The sequence below is a fragment of the Lepidochelys kempii genome, chromosome 6, assembly GCF_965140265.1.
Source record: "Lepidochelys kempii isolate rLepKem1 chromosome 6, rLepKem1.hap2, whole genome shotgun sequence".
NCBI classification, from domain to species: Eukaryota; Metazoa; Chordata; order Testudines; family Cheloniidae; genus Lepidochelys; species Lepidochelys kempii.
This window is the reverse complement of record NC_133261.1, coordinates 64,481,780-64,504,569: the sequence shown is the minus strand read 5'-3', so window position 1 is coordinate 64,504,569 and position 22,790 is coordinate 64,481,780. Positions and strand designations below refer to the sequence as shown.

The 22,790-nt window shown below is 40.7% G+C and overlaps 1 protein-coding gene across 8 annotated transcripts in view; it reads right to left on the bottom strand.

Annotated features, from left to right (window-relative positions):
- The window catches only part of RAD51B (RAD51 paralog B), a 716,515-nt gene that overhangs the window by 568,907 nt on the left and 124,818 nt on the right, over positions 1 to 22,790 (bottom strand). For all 8 annotated transcript variants that reach the window (XM_073348429.1, XM_073348426.1, XM_073348430.1 and 5 more), the window contains one exon: positions 22,445 to 22,628. In XM_073348429.1, coding sequence (XP_073204530.1) covers positions 22,445 to 22,628 — 184 coding nt within the window. The remainder of the gene's footprint in view (positions 1 to 22,444; positions 22,629 to 22,790) is intronic.

The window sequence follows — 22,790 nt, the reverse complement described above, 5'->3', positions numbered from 1 at the left end:
GACTGGAACTCGCGGGGCTTGGGCTAAGGGGCTGTTTAATTGCATTGTAGACTTCCAGGCTCAGGCTGGAGCACAGGCTCTAGGACCGTGCAAGGTGGGAAGGTCCCAGAGCTTGGGCTGCAGCCTGAGCTGGAATGTCTACACCACAATTAAACAACCCAGCAGTCTGAGCCCCAGGTGCCTAATTGCAATGTAGACATACCCACAGAGCAGAGGTGGGCAAACTACGGCCTGCGGGACACTCCTGCCCGGCCCCTGAGCTCCTGGCCCGGGAGGCTAGTCCCCGGCCCCTCCCCTGCTGTTTCCCCTTCCCCCGCAGCCTCAGATAACTGCGCTGCCAGCGCAATACTCTGGGTGGCGGGGCTGTGAGCTCCTGGGGCAGCGCAACTGCAGAGCCCGGTCTGACCCAGTGCTCTGTGCTGCGCGGTGGCATGGCTGGCTCCAGCCAGGCAGTTCAGCTGTAGCAGCGCCAGCCACCAGTGCTCCAGGCAGCACGGTAAGGGGGCAGGGAGCGGGGGGGGGGGGCGGCATTGTATAAAGGGCAGGGGAGTTCAGGGGTGGTGGTGAGGGGGCAGGGCGGTCAGAGGGTGGGGAACAGGGGGGTTGAATGGGGGCAGGGATCCTGGGGGGGCAGTCAGAAATGAGAGGAGGGGTTGGATGGGGCGGCAGGGGGCAGTCAGGGGGCAGGGCAGGGCTCCCGGGGGGGGGGGCCATTGGGGAAAGGGGGTTGGATAGGGTAGGAGTCCCAGGGGGGTGGGGGGGAGCCCTCCATACAATTTTGGAAACCCAATGTGGCCCTCAGGCCAAAAAGTGTGCCCGCCCCCGCCATACAGAGTATCTATAAAAGAACACCATTTCATTATTGTGAGATACACCATCCACCAACCTGAACTGCATGTATTACATCATAAGAAATTCTATTATTACACACATTTAAAGGTTTTTTGACTTAACAATTTCCTCTTGGAACACAATTGCTGACACAACCAGGCCCTAAAAACCACAACATTGTCAATTCTTGTTCTGAATAAGTACTCATTATAATTATTACCTTCCAGACATGCCTCTCCTTAAAATTAAAGAGATTCATATGTGAACATTGCAGATGGAGGGCAAAACAATTCACTGGATATCAATATGTTAGAAAGACAACACCTTGTAGATCACAGAAAAATAATGAGCACGGCTGAATTAGCATTATAATCCTGTTTTATGTACCATAAACAAAAATTTGAAAATTGCTACCTGATTATTTCCTTCCTGGGACTGACTTCTCCCCTAGTCAGAGCCAACTGCACTGTGCCTCTCTCTCTCTCTTTTTTAAGCAAATAGCAGCAGCAATTCAGATTTGTCCACAAGACTCCTGGATTTCTTATTATGTCCCTTCCCTGCTTACTTCCCTACTTTACTAGGCTCCTCTTGCAGAGATCTAGAGGCCAGTAGTTAAAGTTAGATTACCAAAGTAATTGATATTTTCCTTAGTAACATTGTTAGGGAGTATAACTTCAGCACAGTGAGTACAGGACAGCAGAGGATTTCTGGAAACCTATATTTTTTTCGTTTTAAACAAAAATATACTCTGGCTTTTTTCCTTGAAGAGACAGGCCTCAAAATGTAACCCACTCACTAAGGAGACTCATCAATGAAAAGAATATAGAATTTTTCCCACCAAAAGGCTCATGAGACAGGCTGATAAGCCTTTTAAGATTCCATGGGTGTTATCTCTTCCTGCAGCCCTTAGGAAGTCCATTGGGATATGGAAGAGGAGATAATGCACCTCTGATATCCGCCCAAGGGCTCTCCGCCCATTTTTGTTGACCTCCTGAGGTTCACAAGAATGAAGCACACTGTTCTTGCAGACTTTAGGAAATCCATGTAGGTGGTGGATTGAGTAAAGGAGATTAGAGGGCATTTCTCACCTTCCTTTGGACCTTCTCAGGTTTACTGGAGAGAGAACACCTAATATCACAGGTCACCTAATGACAGGTTTCAGAGTAACAGCCATGTTAGTCTGTATTTGCAAAAAGAAAAGGAGTACTTGTGGCACCTTAGAGACTAACCAATTTATTTGAGCATAAGCTTTCGTGAGCTACAGCTCACTTCATCGGATGCATCTGATGAAGTGAGCTGTAGCTCACGAAAGCTTATGCTCAAATAAATTGGTTAGTCTCTAAGGTGCCACAAGTACTCCTTTTCTTTTCACAGGTCACCTAATGTAGCTCACGAAAGCTTATGCTCAAATAAATTGGCTAGTCTCTAAGGTGCCACTAGTACTCCTTTTCTTTTTGCAAATACAGACTAACGGGGTTGCTACTCTGAAACCTGTCATTAATGAGCCTTAGGTGGTGCAAAGGTTTCCCTTCTAAGCCTCAAAATACAGAAGTAGATATGGTCCCGTACCTAACGGCTCACAATCTAATCAGGGAACATTACATTAAGGTAATTTGTGTGCCTTGTCTGAGAAGTATAACTTTAGCTCTGCATTTCCTTGATTTCCAACATTTACAGGTTTATTTGTTTTAACCAAACCACTGATGTGTGCCAGCAGCCTTAAACAAGTTTTTTCATGAGGGAATGTATGGTATAGCACAGTAGTTCTCAAACTGTGGGTAGGGACTCCAAAATTGGTCGCGACCCTGTTTTAATGGGGTCGCCAGGGCTGGCATTAGACTTGTTGGGGCCCAGGGCTAAAGCTGAATCCCGATCCCCACCACCCAGAGCTGAAGCCGAGGGCTTCAATCCTGGGCAGGGGGGCTCAGACTTCGGCCCTGGGTGGTGAGGCTCAGGTTACAGGCCCCCTCCCTGGGGCTGAAGTCCTTTGGCTTTGGCCCCTCTGCCCGGGGCGGCAGGGCTCAGGCATGCTCAGAATTGGGGTCATGTAGTAATTTTTGTTATCAGAAGGGCATTATAGTGCACTGAAGTTTGAGAACCTCCAGATAGCAGGTAGAGCCCAAACATGAGGTATTAAAAGAAAACTAAGTCTTTTTTTTCTGGATATGAAAAGTTATTTTTAATGACCCAAAAAGAAAAAAAGTGTGTGGTTCCCATATTAACAGTCACTTAACTAACTAACATAGGATGGAAAAAAAAATACTGGAGACTGCCAAAAAGAAAGTCAAGACCTCAGATACCACCCCTGTTCTGCTTCCTTCCCCCAAGGCCCTGCATTCACTTCACCTCCTACTGCCCCTGCCCTGCCTCCTCCCCGAGGCCCCCACCAGCTTGCTGCTCTCCACCCTCCCCCAAACCCCTCCCCCAGCCACCAAACAGCTGTGGCTGGTGGGTTCTCAGTACCCACTACTTTTTTTTCCATGGGTGCTCCAGCCCCAGAGCACCCACATAGTCAGCACCTATAACCCAAAATATTACCACAAAAACCCAAAAGTCTCACATGGGACAATGCTATGCATATCTAAATGAGAAGCAATGCAAACAATGTTTTATAAGGGAGTTAAAATCAAATGGACTTATGGATGGAGACTGTGCATTTAGAAAGTTTCTTTGTAGTGGTTGATTACATGAATATTGCCAAAAGTATTGAAATGCTTAGTTACAGCTACCCAGATGTGTAATATTTTCACCCCAATTTTCTACTGAAAAAAGGAGCCTGCCTTGTGAGTCTTTTGGTGGGAAAAATTCTGTCTTTTTATTGACAAGCCTCCTTCGCAATTGGGTTACACTACAAGGCCTATTTCTGCAAAGAAAAAGCGAGAGGTATATTTTTGTTTAAAATGAAAATATAGGTTTCTCTATTATTAAAGTAAGAAATGACATACAAAGTATGGATCAGATCAAACACTCCAGTAGAAAAAAAAAGTCGGGCGTGAAATTACTCAGGAAACTCCTCAAGTTGCAACTCACAGTTCCTGACTCATCATCCTATCACAAGGCTGAGTTTGGAGCACCACCAATAAGGGCAGGGCTCATGGCTCTTCACATGCACAAGATCTTTGAGATCAGAAGGTAAATTCACAGAAGCTAACAACATCTATGCTGTTATTCAGGCCTTCCTGTCCTCAAGGCAGTATGGCTCCCTCAAGCACCGTACTGCCATTCATAGATTCATAGATATTTAGGTCAGAAGGGACCATTATGATCATCTAGTCTGACCTCCTGCACAATGCAGGCCACAGAATTTCACCCACCACTCCTAAAAAAGACCTCACACCTATATCTGTGCTATTGAAGTCCTCAAATTGTAGTTTGAAGACCTCAAGGAGCAGAGAATCCTCCAGCAAGTGACCCATGCCCCATGCTACAGAGGAAGGCGAAAAACCTCCAGGGCCTTCCAATCTGCCCTGGAGGAAAATTCCTTCCCGACCCCAAATATGGCGATCAGCTAAACCCTGAGCATATGGGCAAGATTCATCAGCCAGATACTACAGAAAATTCTTTCCCGGGTAACTTGGATCTTACCCCATCTAAAAACCCATCACAGGCCATTGGGCCTATTTACCATGAATATTTAATTACCAAAACCATGTTATCCCATCATACCATCTCCTCCATAAACTTATCGAGTTTAATCTTAAAGCAAGATAGATCTTTTGCCCCCACTACTTCCCTCGGAAGGCTATTCCAAAACTTCACTCCTCTGATGGTTAGAAACCTTCGTCTAATTTCTAATCTAAATTTCCTAGTGGCCAGTTTATATCCATTTGTTCTTGTGTCCACATTGGTACTGAGTTTAAATAATTCCTCTCCCTCTCTGGTATTTATCCCTCTGATATATTTATAGAGAGCAATCATATCTCCCCTCAACCTTTTGTCTCTCTGCCTGTCCCTGGAGATACTACCACTCCCACCCAACTGCCCAAACACGGGAGGGAACCCACACGGTAGAAATTCTGAGAGACAGTGTTGACAGGTTAGCATTAACTTCTGAAAGAGACTCTCCCATGGGGCTGTCAGGAGATGACACTGTATGAAACAGCTGTACCCCAGCAATATATCCAAAGCTCCTACTAGTGTAGTTTTCTCATAAAGGGGTTTCTGTAGACTCAGAAGGAGGAGATATTGCAACATTAGTTTCCTTTCTTTTCTTCTGTCAGTTTCCAGGAAATGATAGAAAGTGCTTACTCTTTTCATTCTTCCTTGGGAGGATATGGTCCTTTTTGAAAAATCTGCTTATCAACAACAGCTCCACAGCAATCATATGTGCTGCCTCACTTTCATTTCCACTGATACCTTCATCTCTTTTCACCTGTACTGTTCAGTTCTGCTGCCTAGTGTCACAGCAACTGGCAGCAGCAACTGGGGTGGAGCTTGCTCAGTGCAGATGGAATCTTTGGCAATTTTCATGTCAAACTTCAACAAATCTCTACTGAGCACACGCAAACTGAGATTTTTTAAAGGCTTATAACTTGGTCAAATTGGGACAATTTTTCATAGAAACAGCAAAAGGCACATAGCTGATACAAAGCCCCTCCCCCTCTTCAAGTCCCTGCTCAAAAGCAGAAAGGCGTTACAGCTTCCCAAAAAAACAACTGTAAGAATTGTTTTATCCTGAACAAAACATATTTTTCTCTAATCTTGTCCTTGGAAATTGCTGAACCATTTTTACTGAAATTTTTTTTAAAAAATTCAGCCTGAGGCAGATACCTAGCATGGAAAATTTCACCCTGAACAAGTCAAGTCTGGCAAAATTATAAGCAACTGAAAACAGGGCTTTATACTAATGTTCCAACCACCTTAAGAATAGGCTACCAACTCTGCCTATGAATTTAGCCTCATAGCCCCCACATGAAGTAAATAGGTATTCTAATTTTACAGATAGGGAAATCAATACACTTCCAGGGTAAGAGATTTGCCCAAAATCACACAGTGAGCCAATGGAAAATCTGGGGATAGAACCCTAGTCTCCCAACTCCCATGCCTGCACATTATCCACAAAGCCATTCGCTTCCTTCCTTCCACATGACGCTGTACCTGCATCTATGCAGGATGTTAGTTTTTGGCAGGGTCATTTGTACTGTAAAATGGAAAAAATAATGGGGTGAAAGTTAAAAGCAAAGAAAAAATTACTTTCCAGTATTTTATAACATTAAACCACCTCCTTCTATATATTTCACCATGCCATGAAAACAGGAAATACTGCTCTAGTGGTTTTCATTCCTTTTTCTCAATAATATTAAACATTTTATGAGTGTGGATATTCCAAAAGGAACACTGTGTCAGGCCATAAACTGCAGAAATGCATATTCTCCAGAGGTCTATAACAAAGAATGCATATTGCATCGGTACTGAAAATAGTAATAATTACATTTTAGTCATTTTCAACTAACACAAAGTTGTGCTTTCTGAGAATAATTTTTTAACAATCAACATTGGAATACAAAAGCATCTCAATTCCCTTTGTATTGACACATTCAGTAGTAAACCAGAATAATTCTCCTTCATTAAAAAGTTTTTGCACAATACTATGGAGCGGAGGAACACAATTTAAACATGGCCACTGTGTCAATAATAAAAAGTAATTTAGTGAAAATTTATGTAGAAAAAGTAAGAACATTGCTCTTCAGTTGACAGATTTTCCCTCAAGTTCTTAGTTTTTATTACTGTACATAATAATGCAATTGGAAGCTGATTCCAAAAAATACTTTCCCAAGGTGAATCCTATACATAAGTGAGGTATTTTCACTGCAATTATACTTCAACAGTTTGTTAAAAAAAAAGAGAGAGAGAGAGAGAGAGAGAGAGAGAGAGAGAAAAAACAATGTCTGTTTTGAGTACACTAGAAATGGCTAACCAAAAACAAACCTATGGACTCAGCTACCTGAATGAAAACACTGCTACAAGTTTATAATGTAGAAGAAAAAAATCATGCAGTTGAATATAAAATGCTTTACATGTTTTCTTATAGAATTTGTTACAGGAACTGTTGAAGTGCATTGAAGGGGGTCTATCTACATCAAAGGAAAAATGTATTTGAAAGCCATATTAAAACACGGTTCAAATACAGCTCTTGTTGTCCTGTTTTCTAACACAGTTTGGTTCCCTGGTTGGTGGGGACAGTGCCAAAACGTGATCCAAGCACATGCTCAAGTTAATATTTTTTTTATTGGTCCAAGTATGGTTGGTGTTAATCTTTCAGAAGTCATGTTTTGTGAGTGATCTTTCTTAATGATTTAATTTGTATTAGTCTTTTCACAGAATTAACACAAAACACCATCATAGATGCCTTAACACGCTGCATTTATATATCACCTTCTATCAGAAGATCTTTGTGCCCTTGACATTTATTTAGCCTCACGACACAATTATGAAGCAAGCAAGTATTCTTATCCTATTTTATAGACAGAGAAATTGGCAAAGTTTAAGTAACTCTGCAAAGGTCACACTGGAAGCAATGGAAGAGCTGGGAATAGAATCCAAACTTCTATTTCCCAATCCTTTACCTTAACTACAAGGCCATCCTTCTTCCCTGTACAATAGGTATGCAACGCAGAAATTAAAATGTATATATAAAATCGGGGTAATTGAAAATCTATATAGCTTTAGTTTATAAACATGAATAATATTCAGACTCATCAGCTTCTAAGGAATCTATCATTTATAAACATCAAATCTCGAGCCCTTACAGTTGCAAAGATAACCTTCCAAATACAATGACTGTAGTGAGCTGTAGCTCATGAAAGCTTATGCTCTAATAAATTTGTTAGTCTCTAAGGTGCCACAAGTACTCCTTTTCTTTTTTTGTAAAGCAACAGTATCTTCTCATCTTCCTGATTCTGAAGAGATACTTCTGCTGCTGCTCCTTAGCTTTTCCAAGAAGCAGCAGAGTAAAATTAACAAAACTTATCAGCTTCACAACTGCTATTGAGAACCCTACAAGGAATTTATCACAAATCATGTCAATTTAATTAAGAAAGCTACATGCAGCAGCAGCGCAGTCAGGCACTGGAGTTATTCACTGGGGAGAAGGACTGAAAAACCAGAGGTTGAAGAAGGGATAGAGCATCAAGGAGACCTCATCTCCTTTGCAGCAACCAAATGGCTGGATGAGGACTAGATTAGAAAACTCTACTTATGCAGCAGCCAGGAGGCTGAGCGTGGGGGAGAAGAGACAGAAAGCTCCTCCCTTCTAGCAATTGTGCAAGAGAGGCTTCAAATTCATACAACACATACCAGAGACTGATATAAAAGATCGGACCCACTAGAAGGTCCAAGGAGAGCACTCTGCTAAAAATCCCAGCATCGTCCTTCTTGCCAGCAGCTGGTAGAAGAGGAAGTGGACTTCTCATTGAGATCTTGCCTGTGAAACTATCTGTTTGAAGCCAAGTTGTACACAATAATTTCTGGGTAACAGGCCTGGTCCTCTGGCTAGAACACGGCTGGTACATTTTTCAAACTGACAGTAAAGTTTCTCTAAATGCTTCTCCCTCTTAGTCAGCACCACATTAACCAAACAAACATTTGTACGACATAACATACAAAAACAGTTCTCACTGTTTAGACAGACTCAAAAGGGGCATGGTGAGGCAGGCATTTAGAAAACAGACATAGGTTTGTTCAAGAAAAAGGTGGAGGAAAAACTACCAGTGGTTCTCCAACCGTGGGTCAGGACCCCATTATAATGGGATCGCCAGGGCTGGCTTAGACTTGCTGGGGCCTCAGGCCAAAGCCCAAGCCCCACTGCCGAGGGCCGAAGCCCAAGCTCCACTGCCCAGGGCTGATGCCCAAGGGTTTTAGCCCTGGGCAGCTGGGCTTAGGCTTTAGCTTCAGTCCTGGGTGCCAGGGCTCAGGTTACAGGCCCCCTGTCTGGGGCTGAAACCCTTGGACTTTAATTTTGGTCCCCCCGCCCAGGGTGGCGGGGCTCAGGCTTCAGTCCATCATCCCAGGGTCATGTAGTAATTCTTTGTTGTCAGAAAGGGGTCACGGTGCAATGAAGTTTGAAAACCCCTGAACTAGACAACAACAGGCAAATGTGATTATTTGTATAACATCAATAAGGTACTCTAGTAGATGCTATACAGACAAGTATGAAAACAAGGTCCCACCCCAAATAACTTACAATCTAGACATTGCTCAATTAAAGGCCATTTGAAATTCAAATTTGTTAACATATCTCTATGCTGTTTGAAATATCAGAACATACAGGTTATCAATGCCACAATAAAGACAGACTACCTAATTTTTCCCATATTCATATCCAGTGGCAGTGTAACATTGTTTTTTTTCCATATTTTTTCCTCAAATTCTTTCCAGTTTTATATGGGCCTCCCCAACACACTAATTTGTTCAGAGATAGAGTTTGCAGAGGTGTTAACCGAACTGCACACTCAAACAGAGAAGGAAAGTGCAGTGTTAAGGATAATACAAAAGTTACTGACAACAGAGATAAAAGGGAGGACTTAACATAAAAGGAAAGAGAAGATACAGACTTCTACATAGATTGCTTCCGTCAACGTGCACAGGCTGAAATTGTGGAAAAGCAGCATCACTTGCCCCATAACCTCAGCCATGCTGAACACAACACCATCAACAGCTTCAGGAACAACTCTGACATCATAATCAAAAAGGCTGACAAAGGAGGTGTTGTCGTCATCATGAATAAGTTGGAATATGAACAAGAGGCTGCTAGGCAGCTCTCTAACTCCACATTCTACAGGACATTATCCTCTGATCCCACTGTGGATTACCAAAAGAAACTACACCATCTGCTCAAGAAACTCCCTGAAAAAGCACAGGAACAGATCTGTGCAGACACATGCCTAGAACCCCGACCAGGGGTATTCTATCTGCTTCCCAAGATCCATAAACCTGGGAATCCTGGATGCCCCATCATCTCAGGCATTGGCACCCTGACAGCAGAATTGTCTGGCTATGTGGACTCTCTCATCAGGCCCTATGCTACCAGCACTCCCAGCTATCTTCAAGACACCACTGACTTCCTGAGGAAACTAGAATCCATCAGTGATCTTCCAGAAAACACCATCCTGGCCACTATGGATGTAGAAGCCCTCTACACCAACATTCCACACAAAGATGGACTACAAGCTATCAGGAACAGTATCCCCGATAATGTCACAGCAAACCTGGTGGCTGACCTTTGTGACTTTGTCCTCACCCACAACTATTTCACATTTGGGGACAATGTATACCTTCAAGTCAGCAGCACTGCTATAGGTACCCGCATGGTCCCACAGTATGCTAACATTTTTATTGCTGACTTAGAACAACGCTTCCTTAGCTCTCATCCCCTAACACCCCTACTCTACTTGCGCTACATTAATGACATCTTCATCATCTGGACCCATGGAAAAGAAGCCCTTGAGGAATTCCCCCATGATTTCAACAATTTCCATCCCACCATCAACCTCAGCCTAGACCAATCATAGAATATCAGAGTTGGAAGGGACCTCAGGAGGTCATCTAGTCCAACCCCCTGCTCAAAGCAGGACCAATCCCCTGCCACACAAGCGATCCATTTCCTGGACACTACTGTGCTAATAAGCAATGATCACATAAACACCACCCTATACCAGAAACCTACTGACTGCTATACTTACCTACATGCCGCCAACTTTCACCCTGACCACACCACACAATCCATTGTCTACAGCCAAGCTCTATGATACAACCGCATTTGCTCCAATCCCTCAGACAGAGACAAACACCTACAAGATCTCTATCAAGCATTCTTACAACTACAATACCCACCTGCGGAAGTGAAGAAACAGACTGACAGAGCCAGAAGAGTACCCAGAAGTCACCTACTACAGGACAGGCCCAACAAAGAAAATAACAGAACGCCACTAGCCATCACCTTCAGCCCCCAACTAAAACTTCTCCAGCGCATCAACAAAGATTTACAACCTATCCTGAAAAATGATCCCTCACTCTCACAGATCTTGGGAGACAGACCAGTCCTCGCTTACAGACAGCCCCCCAACCTGAAACAAATACTCACCAGCAACCACACACTACACAACAAAAACACTAACCCAAGAACCTATCCTTGCAACTAACCCCGATGCCAACTCTGTTCACATATTTATTCAAGTGACACCATCATAGGACCTAATCACATTAACCATGCCATCAGGGGCTCATTCACCTGCACATCTACCAATGTGATATATGCCAGCATGTGCCAGCAATGCCCCTCTGCCATGTACATTGGCCAAACCAGACAATCTCTATGCAAAAAAATAAATGGACACAAATCTGACATCAGGAATCATAACTTTCAAAAACCAGTAGAACACTTCAAAAACCGGTAGGAGAACACTTCAACCTCTCTAGCCACTCAGTAAAAGATTTAAGGGTGGCAATTTTGCAACAGAAAAGCTTCAAAAACAGACTCTAACGAGAAACTGCGGAGCTTGAATTAATATGCAAACTAGATACCATTAACTTGGGTTTGAATAAAGACTGGGAGTGGCTGGGTCATTACACATATTGAATCTACTTCCCTAAGTTAAGTATCCTCAAACCTTCTTGTCAACTGTCTAAATGGGCCATCTTGATTATCACTACAAAAGTTTTTTTCTCCTGCTCATAATAGCTCATCTTAATAATTAGACTCTCACAGTTTGTATGGCAACTTCCAACTTATCTGTATGTATGTGTATATATATCTATATATCTCTCTCTATATATATCTTCTTACTATATGTTCCATTCTATGCATCTGATGAAGTGGGCTGTAGTCCACGAAAGCTTATGCTCTAATAAATTTGTTAGTCTCTAAGGTGCCACAAGTACTTCTGTTATTTTTTTAGAGAAGAAGAAGATACAAGATCTTCTTCTTGCCCAATAGAAGCACTTCTGGTCTGGAGACATTTAGCTGTATGAAGCTGAGATGATACCATAAATTTATTTGGTTAATGCAGACAGAGAAGGGGACAGAGGAGAGTCGCTGCAGGCATAAAATGATATGTAAAGTTGAATTATTTTTGAAAACAAGAGTTTACAAAACCTGAGAACGAAGAAAGAAAATTTTTCATTGACTTTCTTTTTAAATTATAATGAAAGCAGCCTATTGCATTTAAATTTTCCCTCACAGGATTCATAAAGCAAACATATAGCACTATGCTAAGTGCATGAGAGCCTGAGAGGGAAACTGACCAGAAAATTTTAATTACTCATGCTGAGAGAAATAAAAATATAAACCAGGAACAAATAGTGATAAGTACATTGCCTTTTTAAAACTTTCCATTTTACAGTGTCAACCTCAAATGAAATTAAATGTATTTGTGAAAAAAACATGTTTTTAACCAGAGCATTCCTTTAACTCTCACAATTATAGTAGTTAATTATAAACAGCATAAGAGCCTGATCCCAAAATGTCCCACTTTCATTTACACTATATTCATAGATGATAAAGGGAAATCTCTCCATCTCATTAAATTATTTCACTTCCAAAGCCTATTTGTCTCTTTGAAGCAGGAGGGGGACTTCCCCCCCCCTTTAAAAACAAACTGATATGCATTTTCTTGTAACAGCTTTGACCAATGTTCTCAACATATGCAGAAGGACACATTTGCTGAGATTTGTGAAGAGATCATCCACAATGTTTAGGACAAAGCACTAGGAGCCAAATTCATCTCTGCCGTAAATCAATGGCATTACAAAAAGCTGAATTTCATCCTAAGCCTCCCTCAGTCTTCTTTCCACTTTTATTTATTAAACAGAATTATTCCTATAGTTTACATTTGCAGGTACCATTTTTAAAAATGCTATCTAGAGAGAAGGGCTAGCCACCCACATGCATTTTGTTAATTGTTACTACTAATCAGCAGGCTAGCCCAGAGAAATTAATATTTACAGAAGTTGAGCAGGTAATCAGAAAACTACTTAAAAATCTGACACAAGAAAAGCAATATGATCAGTACTATTCTTGCTATATATTCAAGTCTAGTTCTCTCTCTCTCATTGGAATAGTGATATCACTTGTTTCCAGACCAGTACAAGCACCACATGCATTTCATATAAAAATTAACCTAAGCTGTAAAACTCATCAGCCACATACTCTCCCTGGGAAAATTACTCAGAAAACACGTAATGCAAGAATGAACATTTCCTCGGATGTGATTTAGTAATGTCTCCAAACTTTGGCACAATATACCTGTGTGAAGTATGGGATGCACACACACAATAAAAACAAACAAAATTCACCCATCTGTAAATCCAGAATGTGTTTTGGCTTCCACCTTCATCGAGTGATGAAGATGCGACTTATTAATAAAATGGTTTCAAAACACAAAATCACATTGAAGCAGTGTGTACAACATGGAAAAGCCAAAGAATACATACAACACCATGTTTTGCTGTGGCATATACTCAGAAGGACTCACACTCCATGTTAAGTCCAAAATAATACATCCAGAGATTCTCTCAAATTGCTTAGGCCCTGCCATTTTTTCATGAGGGAAAAATTAATTTTGTATCTGAGAGACTGTGGTGATTGTTTAAATATTTTAGCATGAAAAATACTAATAATCTAGTGATCAGTTAGTCTAAATCATTGTTGTATATTATTAAAGAATCAATATTGGGTACATTCATTTGGATCCAAATGCCCTTTAATGCACCGTGCTATTAATTTCCCTTTTTTTAATAGCTTTTATAAACACAAAAAATGCTTTCTATATTGTTTTATATCTTCAATGTATTCTACAAACAATAGATTTTTAACCAATTTTGTGTGTGTGTGTACATAGATAGATAGATAATCTATATGTATATCAGAAACAAAAAAAGACATTGAAAGAACATTAAGTTTATAAAGTCAAGCACTCAAAAGTTAAGAATTAATTCAGCCCTCTGGTGCACATTATGATACAGTTTTTAAATTACATGATCCCATACTATTTTTTCTACAGGACCCCTGCCTCATTCAGTGCACAGACTATACAGTGCTCATTTAAGAAGCTATTCCAGTGATTTTCAACCTTTTTTTCATTTGGGGACCTCTAAAAAATTTAGAGGCACAGGCCCTTTTGGAAATCTTAGACGCAGTCTGCAGACCCCCAGGGGTCCACGGACCACAGGTTGAAAACCACTGTTCTATGGTAACAACCACCTTTTGCGGACCCCATAGTCTGAGGCTCCCCAGGGGTCTGCAGACCACAGACTGAAAACCACTGAGCTATTCAATATTTTACTTTTACTTCATTGTTTAATGTATGGCCCCCATTCCTTACTGCACACAATTCATACCTACCTTTGAGGACAAAAGGAGAACTGAGACACAGGGAGATTAAGGTCAAAAGTATTCACTAATTCTAGGTGCCCAATTAGGGAGACCTAGGAACTGATTTTTCAAAGAATTATACAGCACTTTATATATTCAAAGCACAGCTCCCATTTACTTCAGTTGCAGTTGTGAGTCCTCAGCAATTCTGCAAATCTTTTTTTTTTCTTAAAAAAATCAGACCCCAGAGACTCAATTTGGGCACCCAGAAAATGAAGAACACAATAATTCATAAATTTATAAATTATATGGCCAGATTAAAGAAAAGGAGTACTTGTGGCACCTTAGAGACTAACCAATTTATTTGAGCATAAGCTTTCGTGAGCTACAGCTCACTTCACCAGATTAGATTGTCATAATCTAATTTGACCTCCCACATAATACAAGCCATATGACTTCCCTGAATTAATTCTTGTTTAAACTAAAACATGTTTTTTAAAAAAAAAATTCAATTCTTGATTTTAAAATTTTGCAATAGAAAATCGTCCACAACCCTTTGTAAACTATTCCAAAGGTTAGTTACCCTCACTTAAAAAAATTCAGTCTTATTTCTAGACCGAATTTGTCGAGCTTCAGCTTCCAGCCATTGGATCTCATTACACCTTTGTCTGTTAGACTGAGGTGCCCTTTTTTATCCAGTTTCAGTTCCCCATATAGGTATTTATAAACTGATCAAATCACCGCTTAATCTTCTCTTTGATAAACTAAAAAGATTGAGCTCCTTGAGTCTTTTATTATAAAGTATGTCTTCCAATCTGTTAGGTTTCAGAGTGGTAGCCGTGTTAGTGTGTATCAGCAAAAACAACAAGGAGTCCCAATCTGTTAGTTATTCTTGTGGCTCTTCTCTGAACCCGCTCCAATTTTTAAACATTTTTTTATTGTGGGCACCAACACTTTTAAAGTCACTGCTTCCCAGGATGCAGTCCCCCATCCTGTAAGTATGACTTGCATTCTTTGTTCTTAGATGTATGACTTTACATTGGGCCATTCTGAAACACATACTGTTTGCCTGCGTCCAACTGATTGCTTTGTATCAGTGACCTGTCCTCTTCATTATTTACCACTCCACCAATCTTTGTGTCATCTGCAAGCTTTATCAGTAATGACTTTATGTTTTCTTCCAGGTCATTGATACAAATGCTAAATGGCATAGGGCCAGTAACCACTCTATGAAGAGCCTATCTAGAAACACAGCCATGTCATTATGATTCCCTGTTTACAATTACATTTTGAAACCTATCAGTCTGCCATTTAATCTGTTTAATGTGTGCCATGATGATTGTACATTGTTCTAGTTTCTTAATCTAAGCATCATGCAGTATCGAGTCAATCATCTTACAAAAGTCTATTGCATCAATACTATTATCTTTATCAACCAAACTCCTAATCTTCCAAAAAAAATCTAGTTCTTTTGACAAGATCTATTTTCTCTATACCCCGGTTGATTGACATTAATTATATTACCTTCCTTTAATTCTTTATCAGTCAAGTCCCATATCAGCCTTTCCACTGTTTTACCCAAGATCCATGTCAGGCTGACAGGCCTAATTACCCAATCATCCCGTTTGCCCTTTTTGAAAATTGGCACATCAGCTTTCTTTCAGTCTTCTGAAATTTCCTCAGTGTTCCAAGACTTATTGAATGGTATCATTAACAGTCCAGCCAGCTCCTCAGCCAACTCTTAAAATTCTAGGATGCAAATTATCTGGACCTGTTGATTTTAAAATATCTAACTTTAGTAGTTGCTGTTTAACAACCTCCTGAGTTACTGTTGGAATGGAAAGTGTTTCACCATCATCATATATGAATAGATCATGCTGCATTTTACCAAATACAGAACAAAAATATTTATTGAACACTTCTGTCTTTTCTATATTATTATTGACAGTTCTACCATTTCCATTTAGTAATGGATCGATAACCACCTTAGGATTCCTTTCAATGACTACCTGTGAAAAATTTAGTTTAATTGTCTTGCCTAGCATCACATAAGCACTCTGGCAGAGGTAGGGATAGAATCCAGATCTCCAGGGTAGCATTCAACTGCCTTAATTATGAGACCATCTTTCCCCTTCCTGCAATCCCCTGCCTCATTCACTACACACCTTTCAACTTCTGCAACAAATGAGGCAAGGGTCCTACAGATAAGAGATTCCTTCACTACATAACCACAATTCATCCCCAGAGCAGGTCCATCCAGTGAACTAAATGAGGCAGGGATCCTGTGGAAAAAAATCATATATGGTCATGTAATTAAAGACTGTGCCATATTGACATCCAAACGGTTCATCAGCAGGGTTGCAATCTTTAGATCCACTGCACAGACCTCTGCCACTTGAGCTAAAAGAATACCTGATAATGACACTGGAGGGGAATGACACACATTTTGCCAGTGGGTTTCACAGATATTTGCTGTGTGTTCCATTCCCAACTCTGGAAAGGAGCACACTTTAGTGAGCACACAGACTATTATGCTTATTTTCCTCCAAGCTTGACCGCCCCATCCCCTCCAACCTGTCCCAGTCCTGTCTATTCCCCACCCCTGGCTCCCTGTCCTTCTCCCATTCTCCTTGCCTACCCAGTCCCAGTCTCCACTGCTCACGCTTTTCATCCCACTCCAAGTCTCCTTGACCAGCCAGTCTCCATTCTCCCCTCCCTGCTCCTCATCCAATCTCTCTCTCCCCTACCTGCCCCCACCACTAGTTCACAATCCCAGTCTCCCTCATTGGGCTCCTCATATAATCTTTGTCTCTGCTTCATGACTCTTTGACCCAATCTCCTCCTTCCCTGACTTTTTGACCCAGTCTCTTTACCCAGCCATTCCTAGCTCTCCCTCTGCACACAACTCCTTACCAGATTCGTCTCCCCACTCCCTGCCACACTGGTTCCTACTCCCAGTCTCCTTATGCAGCTGGGCCAAGTCTCTTCCCTTCTCCTCCTCCAATCTCAATGCCCGTCTCCCCCCGCCCACCCCAATCAATTAAATCACTATTCCCCCCCCCCCGACTCCCAGACCCAGTCCCCCTCCCCATGGCTCCCAGTTTTCTTGCCCAACCAGTTCCTGCTTCATTCCCTTCCCCCATCCACCCACATTTCCAGCTCCCAACCCCAGTTCCACCACCATCAATTCTGGCTCTCAGACCCATCCTCCTTTCCCCTCCCATCTCAGTCTCACCAGCGTCCTTGTCTTAATCTATTCATTTCCCTTTTCCTAGTTTGGTTTTGTCCCCACTGCATTCAGATCAGACAGCTGCCTCCTCCATGCTGTCTAGCTGCAAGCAGGGAAATCACTGAGAGCACAAGAGAGACAGGCTCCCTGCTCTCAGTCCCAGTGCAGGAGCAGCAACTACAAGGAACTTCTGGCTTCACCCTTTAGTCCTGAGCTGATAGGAGCATGCTCAGTTTCTCAAGGGATGGTGCATGCAGAGTCTAGTCACCAGTGACCTCTTCTTAGCTAAAGTTCATAACCAGTACTCCATCCCCATCCTTGACTTGTCAGCCACCTCTGACACCATCAATTATGGCCTTCTTGAAATCTTGTCCTCTCTCTTGACTTCTGTGACTCTTCCCCCTCCTGTGTCTCCTCCTCCTCCCTCTTTAATAGCTTCTTCAGTGTGTCCTTCAGAGGATCTTTCTCACCCTCCTCCAACTTTTTGCAAGGGTTCTACAGGGTTCTGTTCTTGGTCCTCTTCTCTTCTCCCTCTACATGTTATCTCTGGGTAATCTAATCTGCAAACAAATTCAGCTGTTATCTCTATGCTCACAACTCAGAAATCTACCTTTCTACTGCAGAATTGTCTCCTTCTGTCTAAACTAAAATCTCAGCCTGTCTCTGACATCTCCTCATGGTTTTTTAGCCCTCAGGTCAGCATGGCTAAAATAGAGCTCCAAGCCTGCCATTCTATCTCCTTTCTTGATCACTGTGGATTGGATTACATTACATTACATTACATTACATCCGTCACTCAGGCCTGTAACCTAGGCATCTTGTTCAGCTTGGATCTCTCTCTTGGTCCTCAAATCCAGGCTATGTTATGCAGAAAGAATCTGCAAGATGTAGACATCTCTAAGATGTTTCATCTGGGCTCTCATAATCTTTTGTCTTGATTACTTCAGCATTCTTCTCTCTGGCCTTGACAAATGCGATCTTGCCCCACACATATCCATTCAGAATACTGCTGCAAAAATAATTTTCCTACCCCATGGCTTTGGCCACATCACCCTCTCCCTGAATCCATCCTCTAACTCCCCCATAAGCTTCATCTTCACTTTAAAGGCCCTTTACTGCATAGTCCCACCCTACCTATCATCTCTTATTGAATTCACTATTGAGATGTCAACTTTTGCTACAATCCCCATGATGTCACCCTCCATCACCCATTTGTTAACTTTTCAAACAAGCACCTTTGTGCTTTCTTCAATGCTGGTCCTTATGCTTGGAAGGCACTCCCCATAAACATCTGCAATGTTACCTCATTATCCTCTTTCAAATCCCTTAAAACTGTCCTTTTCCATGATCAGGCCTCGAGTGTGCTGATTCCACTGCCTATCAAGCTGACCATTCATTGTTTCCTTGTACTTCCTGTCAGTCTGTGTCCATCTGATGGATTTTATTTTATACTTAGTGTGAAGCTGTCTACCAGGGTGGCAACTCAGATCAGAGCCATAGGCCAACTCACTTGTGTCTGAATATCAAAGAAGTGTTAAGTATGCGGTCAGACTAGCTCACTCATATGCTGATAGAGATAAAAGAGAGATGCTAATGTTACTGTATTCACTTATCAGTAAGCAATTGTCTCTTATTACATTACATTTGCATTGCATATACCCCTATAATTACATTTACAGTATGTATATCCTGACAATTAAATAACTCTAGATCAAATGTGTGTTAAGATAAGAATGTACCTGATGTGTAAACTTCATGAAAACTAATGGATTTTTGTTTCCTATTACATTACATTTTATATTGTGTATATCCCTGTGATTAATTCATCAAATGGGAATCAGAGTAGCAGCCATGTTAGTCTGTATCCGCAAAAAGTAAAGGAGTACTTGTGGCACCTTAGAGACTAACAAATTTATTTAGTCTCTAAGGTGCCACAAGTACTCCTTTTCTTTTTTCATATCGGAATGGAACCCTGGAAATGCTAATGAAGGACTTAATGGCTGTAACAGGAAATGCTATTTTCAAAGCAAGTGGACATGGAGGAATAAAGACACTTATCAGATTGCTTTCTGTGTGGAAAAGCTATAAATATGAATTCAAAAAAGGATCTAGTATCTCTGAACTATTTGGACATTCAAATGAAAGTGTTCCAGATGCAAGAGAGAGATCCTCAAAGTTATTTTGGGTAACTCTGAGAGACTTACGGAAAACTAGCAAATTACTACATCTCTACTATCATTGTGGATGTACAAATTTAGACTTATCTGTTAATGTATTTTATCTGCTTTAATCCCTCGATAACTCTCATTTCTTTTTCTTAGCTAATGAACCTTTAGTTAGTTTACTAGAGAAATTGGTTGTAAGCGTTGTCTTGATGTAAGATCAAAAGTATTCATTGACCTGGGGTAAGTGACTAATTCTTTGGAGTTGGGAGTAACCTAGTATCACAAAGTCCAGTTTTCTGGCTGGTAAGATAGGCTGGAGAGTCTAAGGGGGATTGTCCTTGTCTCCATGGTAAGGCTAATATAGTGATCCAGGAAATTACATTTGTTACTGGCTTGGTGAAATCTAACTATAGAATATGCCACCGGTTTGTGGTGTCCGCCCTGTTTTCTGACAGTCTGACCTGAGACTGGCATTCACAGTTCTGAGCCATTCCAGACCCCTACTCCAAAGCATAGTGGACCTGGAGCTGTTTTTAAAAAAAAAAAAAAAAGTCACCAGATTTTTTTAAATATGAACAAAAAGCTTATTTTCTTTTTTTAGCTGAAATTTCCAAAAAAATTCTGCTTGAGGCAACCATTCAAAATAGAAAATTTTAGTCCAAACAGATAAAGTTAGAAAAGTTAAAAGCAACTGAAAAAAGGGTCTTGTAATGCTAAGTGTCAGACAACCTTAACAGACAGTGCTACTGACCCCTCCTACTTCCTCTCATCCAAAACCCAATCTTCTTAATATGCTAATTTACAGGGGACCCTCCTGTCTGTTGTGCAATACAAATTTAAACATTTTTAATGTAACCCAGCAACTCCATACATGTGCTGTACATATTCAGACAATAAAAGGACAGCTGCATTCACCTTGTGAACTGATACAAAAAACTAGCCAATAATAATTGATATGATAAGGAGTAAAAACAATGAAGAGGTGTATTTTCTGACTTAGTCCATTTCTAAGGACAAATATTTCAACAATCGTAAATCAACTCTCTTTACAAGATTTCAAAAGCAATTATAATAGTAAATTAGCCACTGATCAGTCAATACTGGTATTGAGGACTACTAGTGCTCAAATGACAATTTGGCAAACTTTTTTATTAATAGTTCTAAGACTTCTGACACCCTCCATTTACATTTTTTTTTTTTAATTGTGAACTTAAATTCTCTCCTGGTCCAAAGCTGCAAATATCAAGTTTAACTCAGAGGCAGAAATTTATGGCTGGAATTCTAAACCTCTGCACAGAAGGTTTCTAATGGGTAAACATGGACAGAACCCTGAAATCAAGAAAGGACCAACAGACAGCAGGTATAATACGTACCTCAAAACACTACCCTGCAGTTTGGATACACTGAAGAACTTTAAATGGTGAACTTTTGTTTTCGTTTAACCAACTGTAAATGGTTTATATGGGGTTAAACAAGTCCAAAGGATGAAATATATAATATAAGCACACAACCCTTAACTTTTCCATTCATTCAGTGTCTCTGTAAATCATTAGAAGCTCCATGAATATTAATATTCTGTCTCCCTGTTTCTAAGCAGGGCCATAAGCATGGTCTCTGGATGGCTCACAGCCAGCTCGAATTTACCATTTTAACAACTAAAATCAAAATTTAAAAAAATATGAGAGAGAGAAACGAACATCTTCCAGTATAAACTTTATAATCTTCTTCTTTGCCAGGGAACTGCTTCACATTTTCCCTAAATATGAATAAAAGTGTCATTAAATACACACTTTCTTGCAAACTTCATATTTTTCCTGGCTTCTTTTTAGCTCTATAAATATCATTGGGTGCAGGAATTTGGGACACTACATTTGCACACAATTTTTAAAGGCACAGATGCAGGGTTTTTTAATTTTCTCAAGATATCCAAATGTCTTGATATTTTACAGAGTAAACAGAATCCAATTCCTCTTAAGCTAGGGATAGATTCTCCCCCTGACATATGCATAACTCTGACTGAGAGGGCAGCTATACAAACCACAGAAGTTACCGATGGACAAGACCTCACATTTCTAAAGTCTCTACAGCAGTTTACTCTCTTATACTTCGACTATTTCTGTTGGTGGAGTCTCTCTGACATCACTTGGCAACTTTTTCCGTTCTCAAATTGATCTTACTATTAAAAGCTTTTCTTTATATCTGAACTTTCCCTTCTTTCATTCAAAGCCATTACATCTTGTAATACCACTTTAATCAACCTCACCCAATCCTGGTATGGTTCTGAAGCTTTTTGTGAGTGGTACTCTAGGCTTACTGATAAGCCTGTGTCCTGGTGCACTGTCACTACCTTCCTCCCACAAATCTGTGAGTACTTCAACTCATAAAGGAAGGTCGCTGCTCCAGATCCCAAACTCACAATCACAGAACTTGGGCCTGGAAGAGCCAACCTCCATTTGAGACGCCACAAAATTTAACAGGAGGGACAGGAAATGGACCATCAGCAGGTAAGACTCACCAAAAAGCACTGGAAATACTGCTAGTTTAGACGATAGTGTCAAAAGGAAGTTATGGAACTAAATGAGCCAAGTCAAATTGAAGCAACACAGATAACAGCCTTACAAAAAGCTAAAGAAAATGAAACACTGAAAAGAAATGGTAGAAAGAATCTTGTAAAGTCATCTCTAAAGTCTGAAATAAATATTAAGGAAAACACAACAAAGTCACCAACTGAACTGCCCAAATAGAATGATTTTTTTTCCACAGATGTGCTTACGGTAACTGGCTTGTCCATCCCTGTTAAAATGGTCATCTGTTTTTTATCTTCCTGTCATTTTCATGCTTCTCTAATTTTATGACATGATACTGTGGGCCAGAGACTTTAAAAAAAAAAAAAAAAAAGGAAAAACTTACTGGTATTGAAAATTCCTCAGCCAAGTACTTCAACAAAGATGCTTCTCTAGCCAGAAAGTTACTTCTCTCCATCAGGTTGCCTTGAAGTTTCGTATCAAACTCCTTTCTGACCACTGAAGCAACAGAGTCAATTATTACAAGCTTAACCTTCTTAGAAATGATTTCTTCTTCCAAAGTCTCAATCCTTAAAAAAAAGATAATAATAATAATAAGTATTGACTTAGGTGAAGCAGTAACATCAGACAGAGGGATGTTAGTTGTATAAATATTATGATTAACACACAAAAAATATTTTAGAAGCATAAATTTGTTACACCAAATTATACTAAAACCTTTCTATATGGCC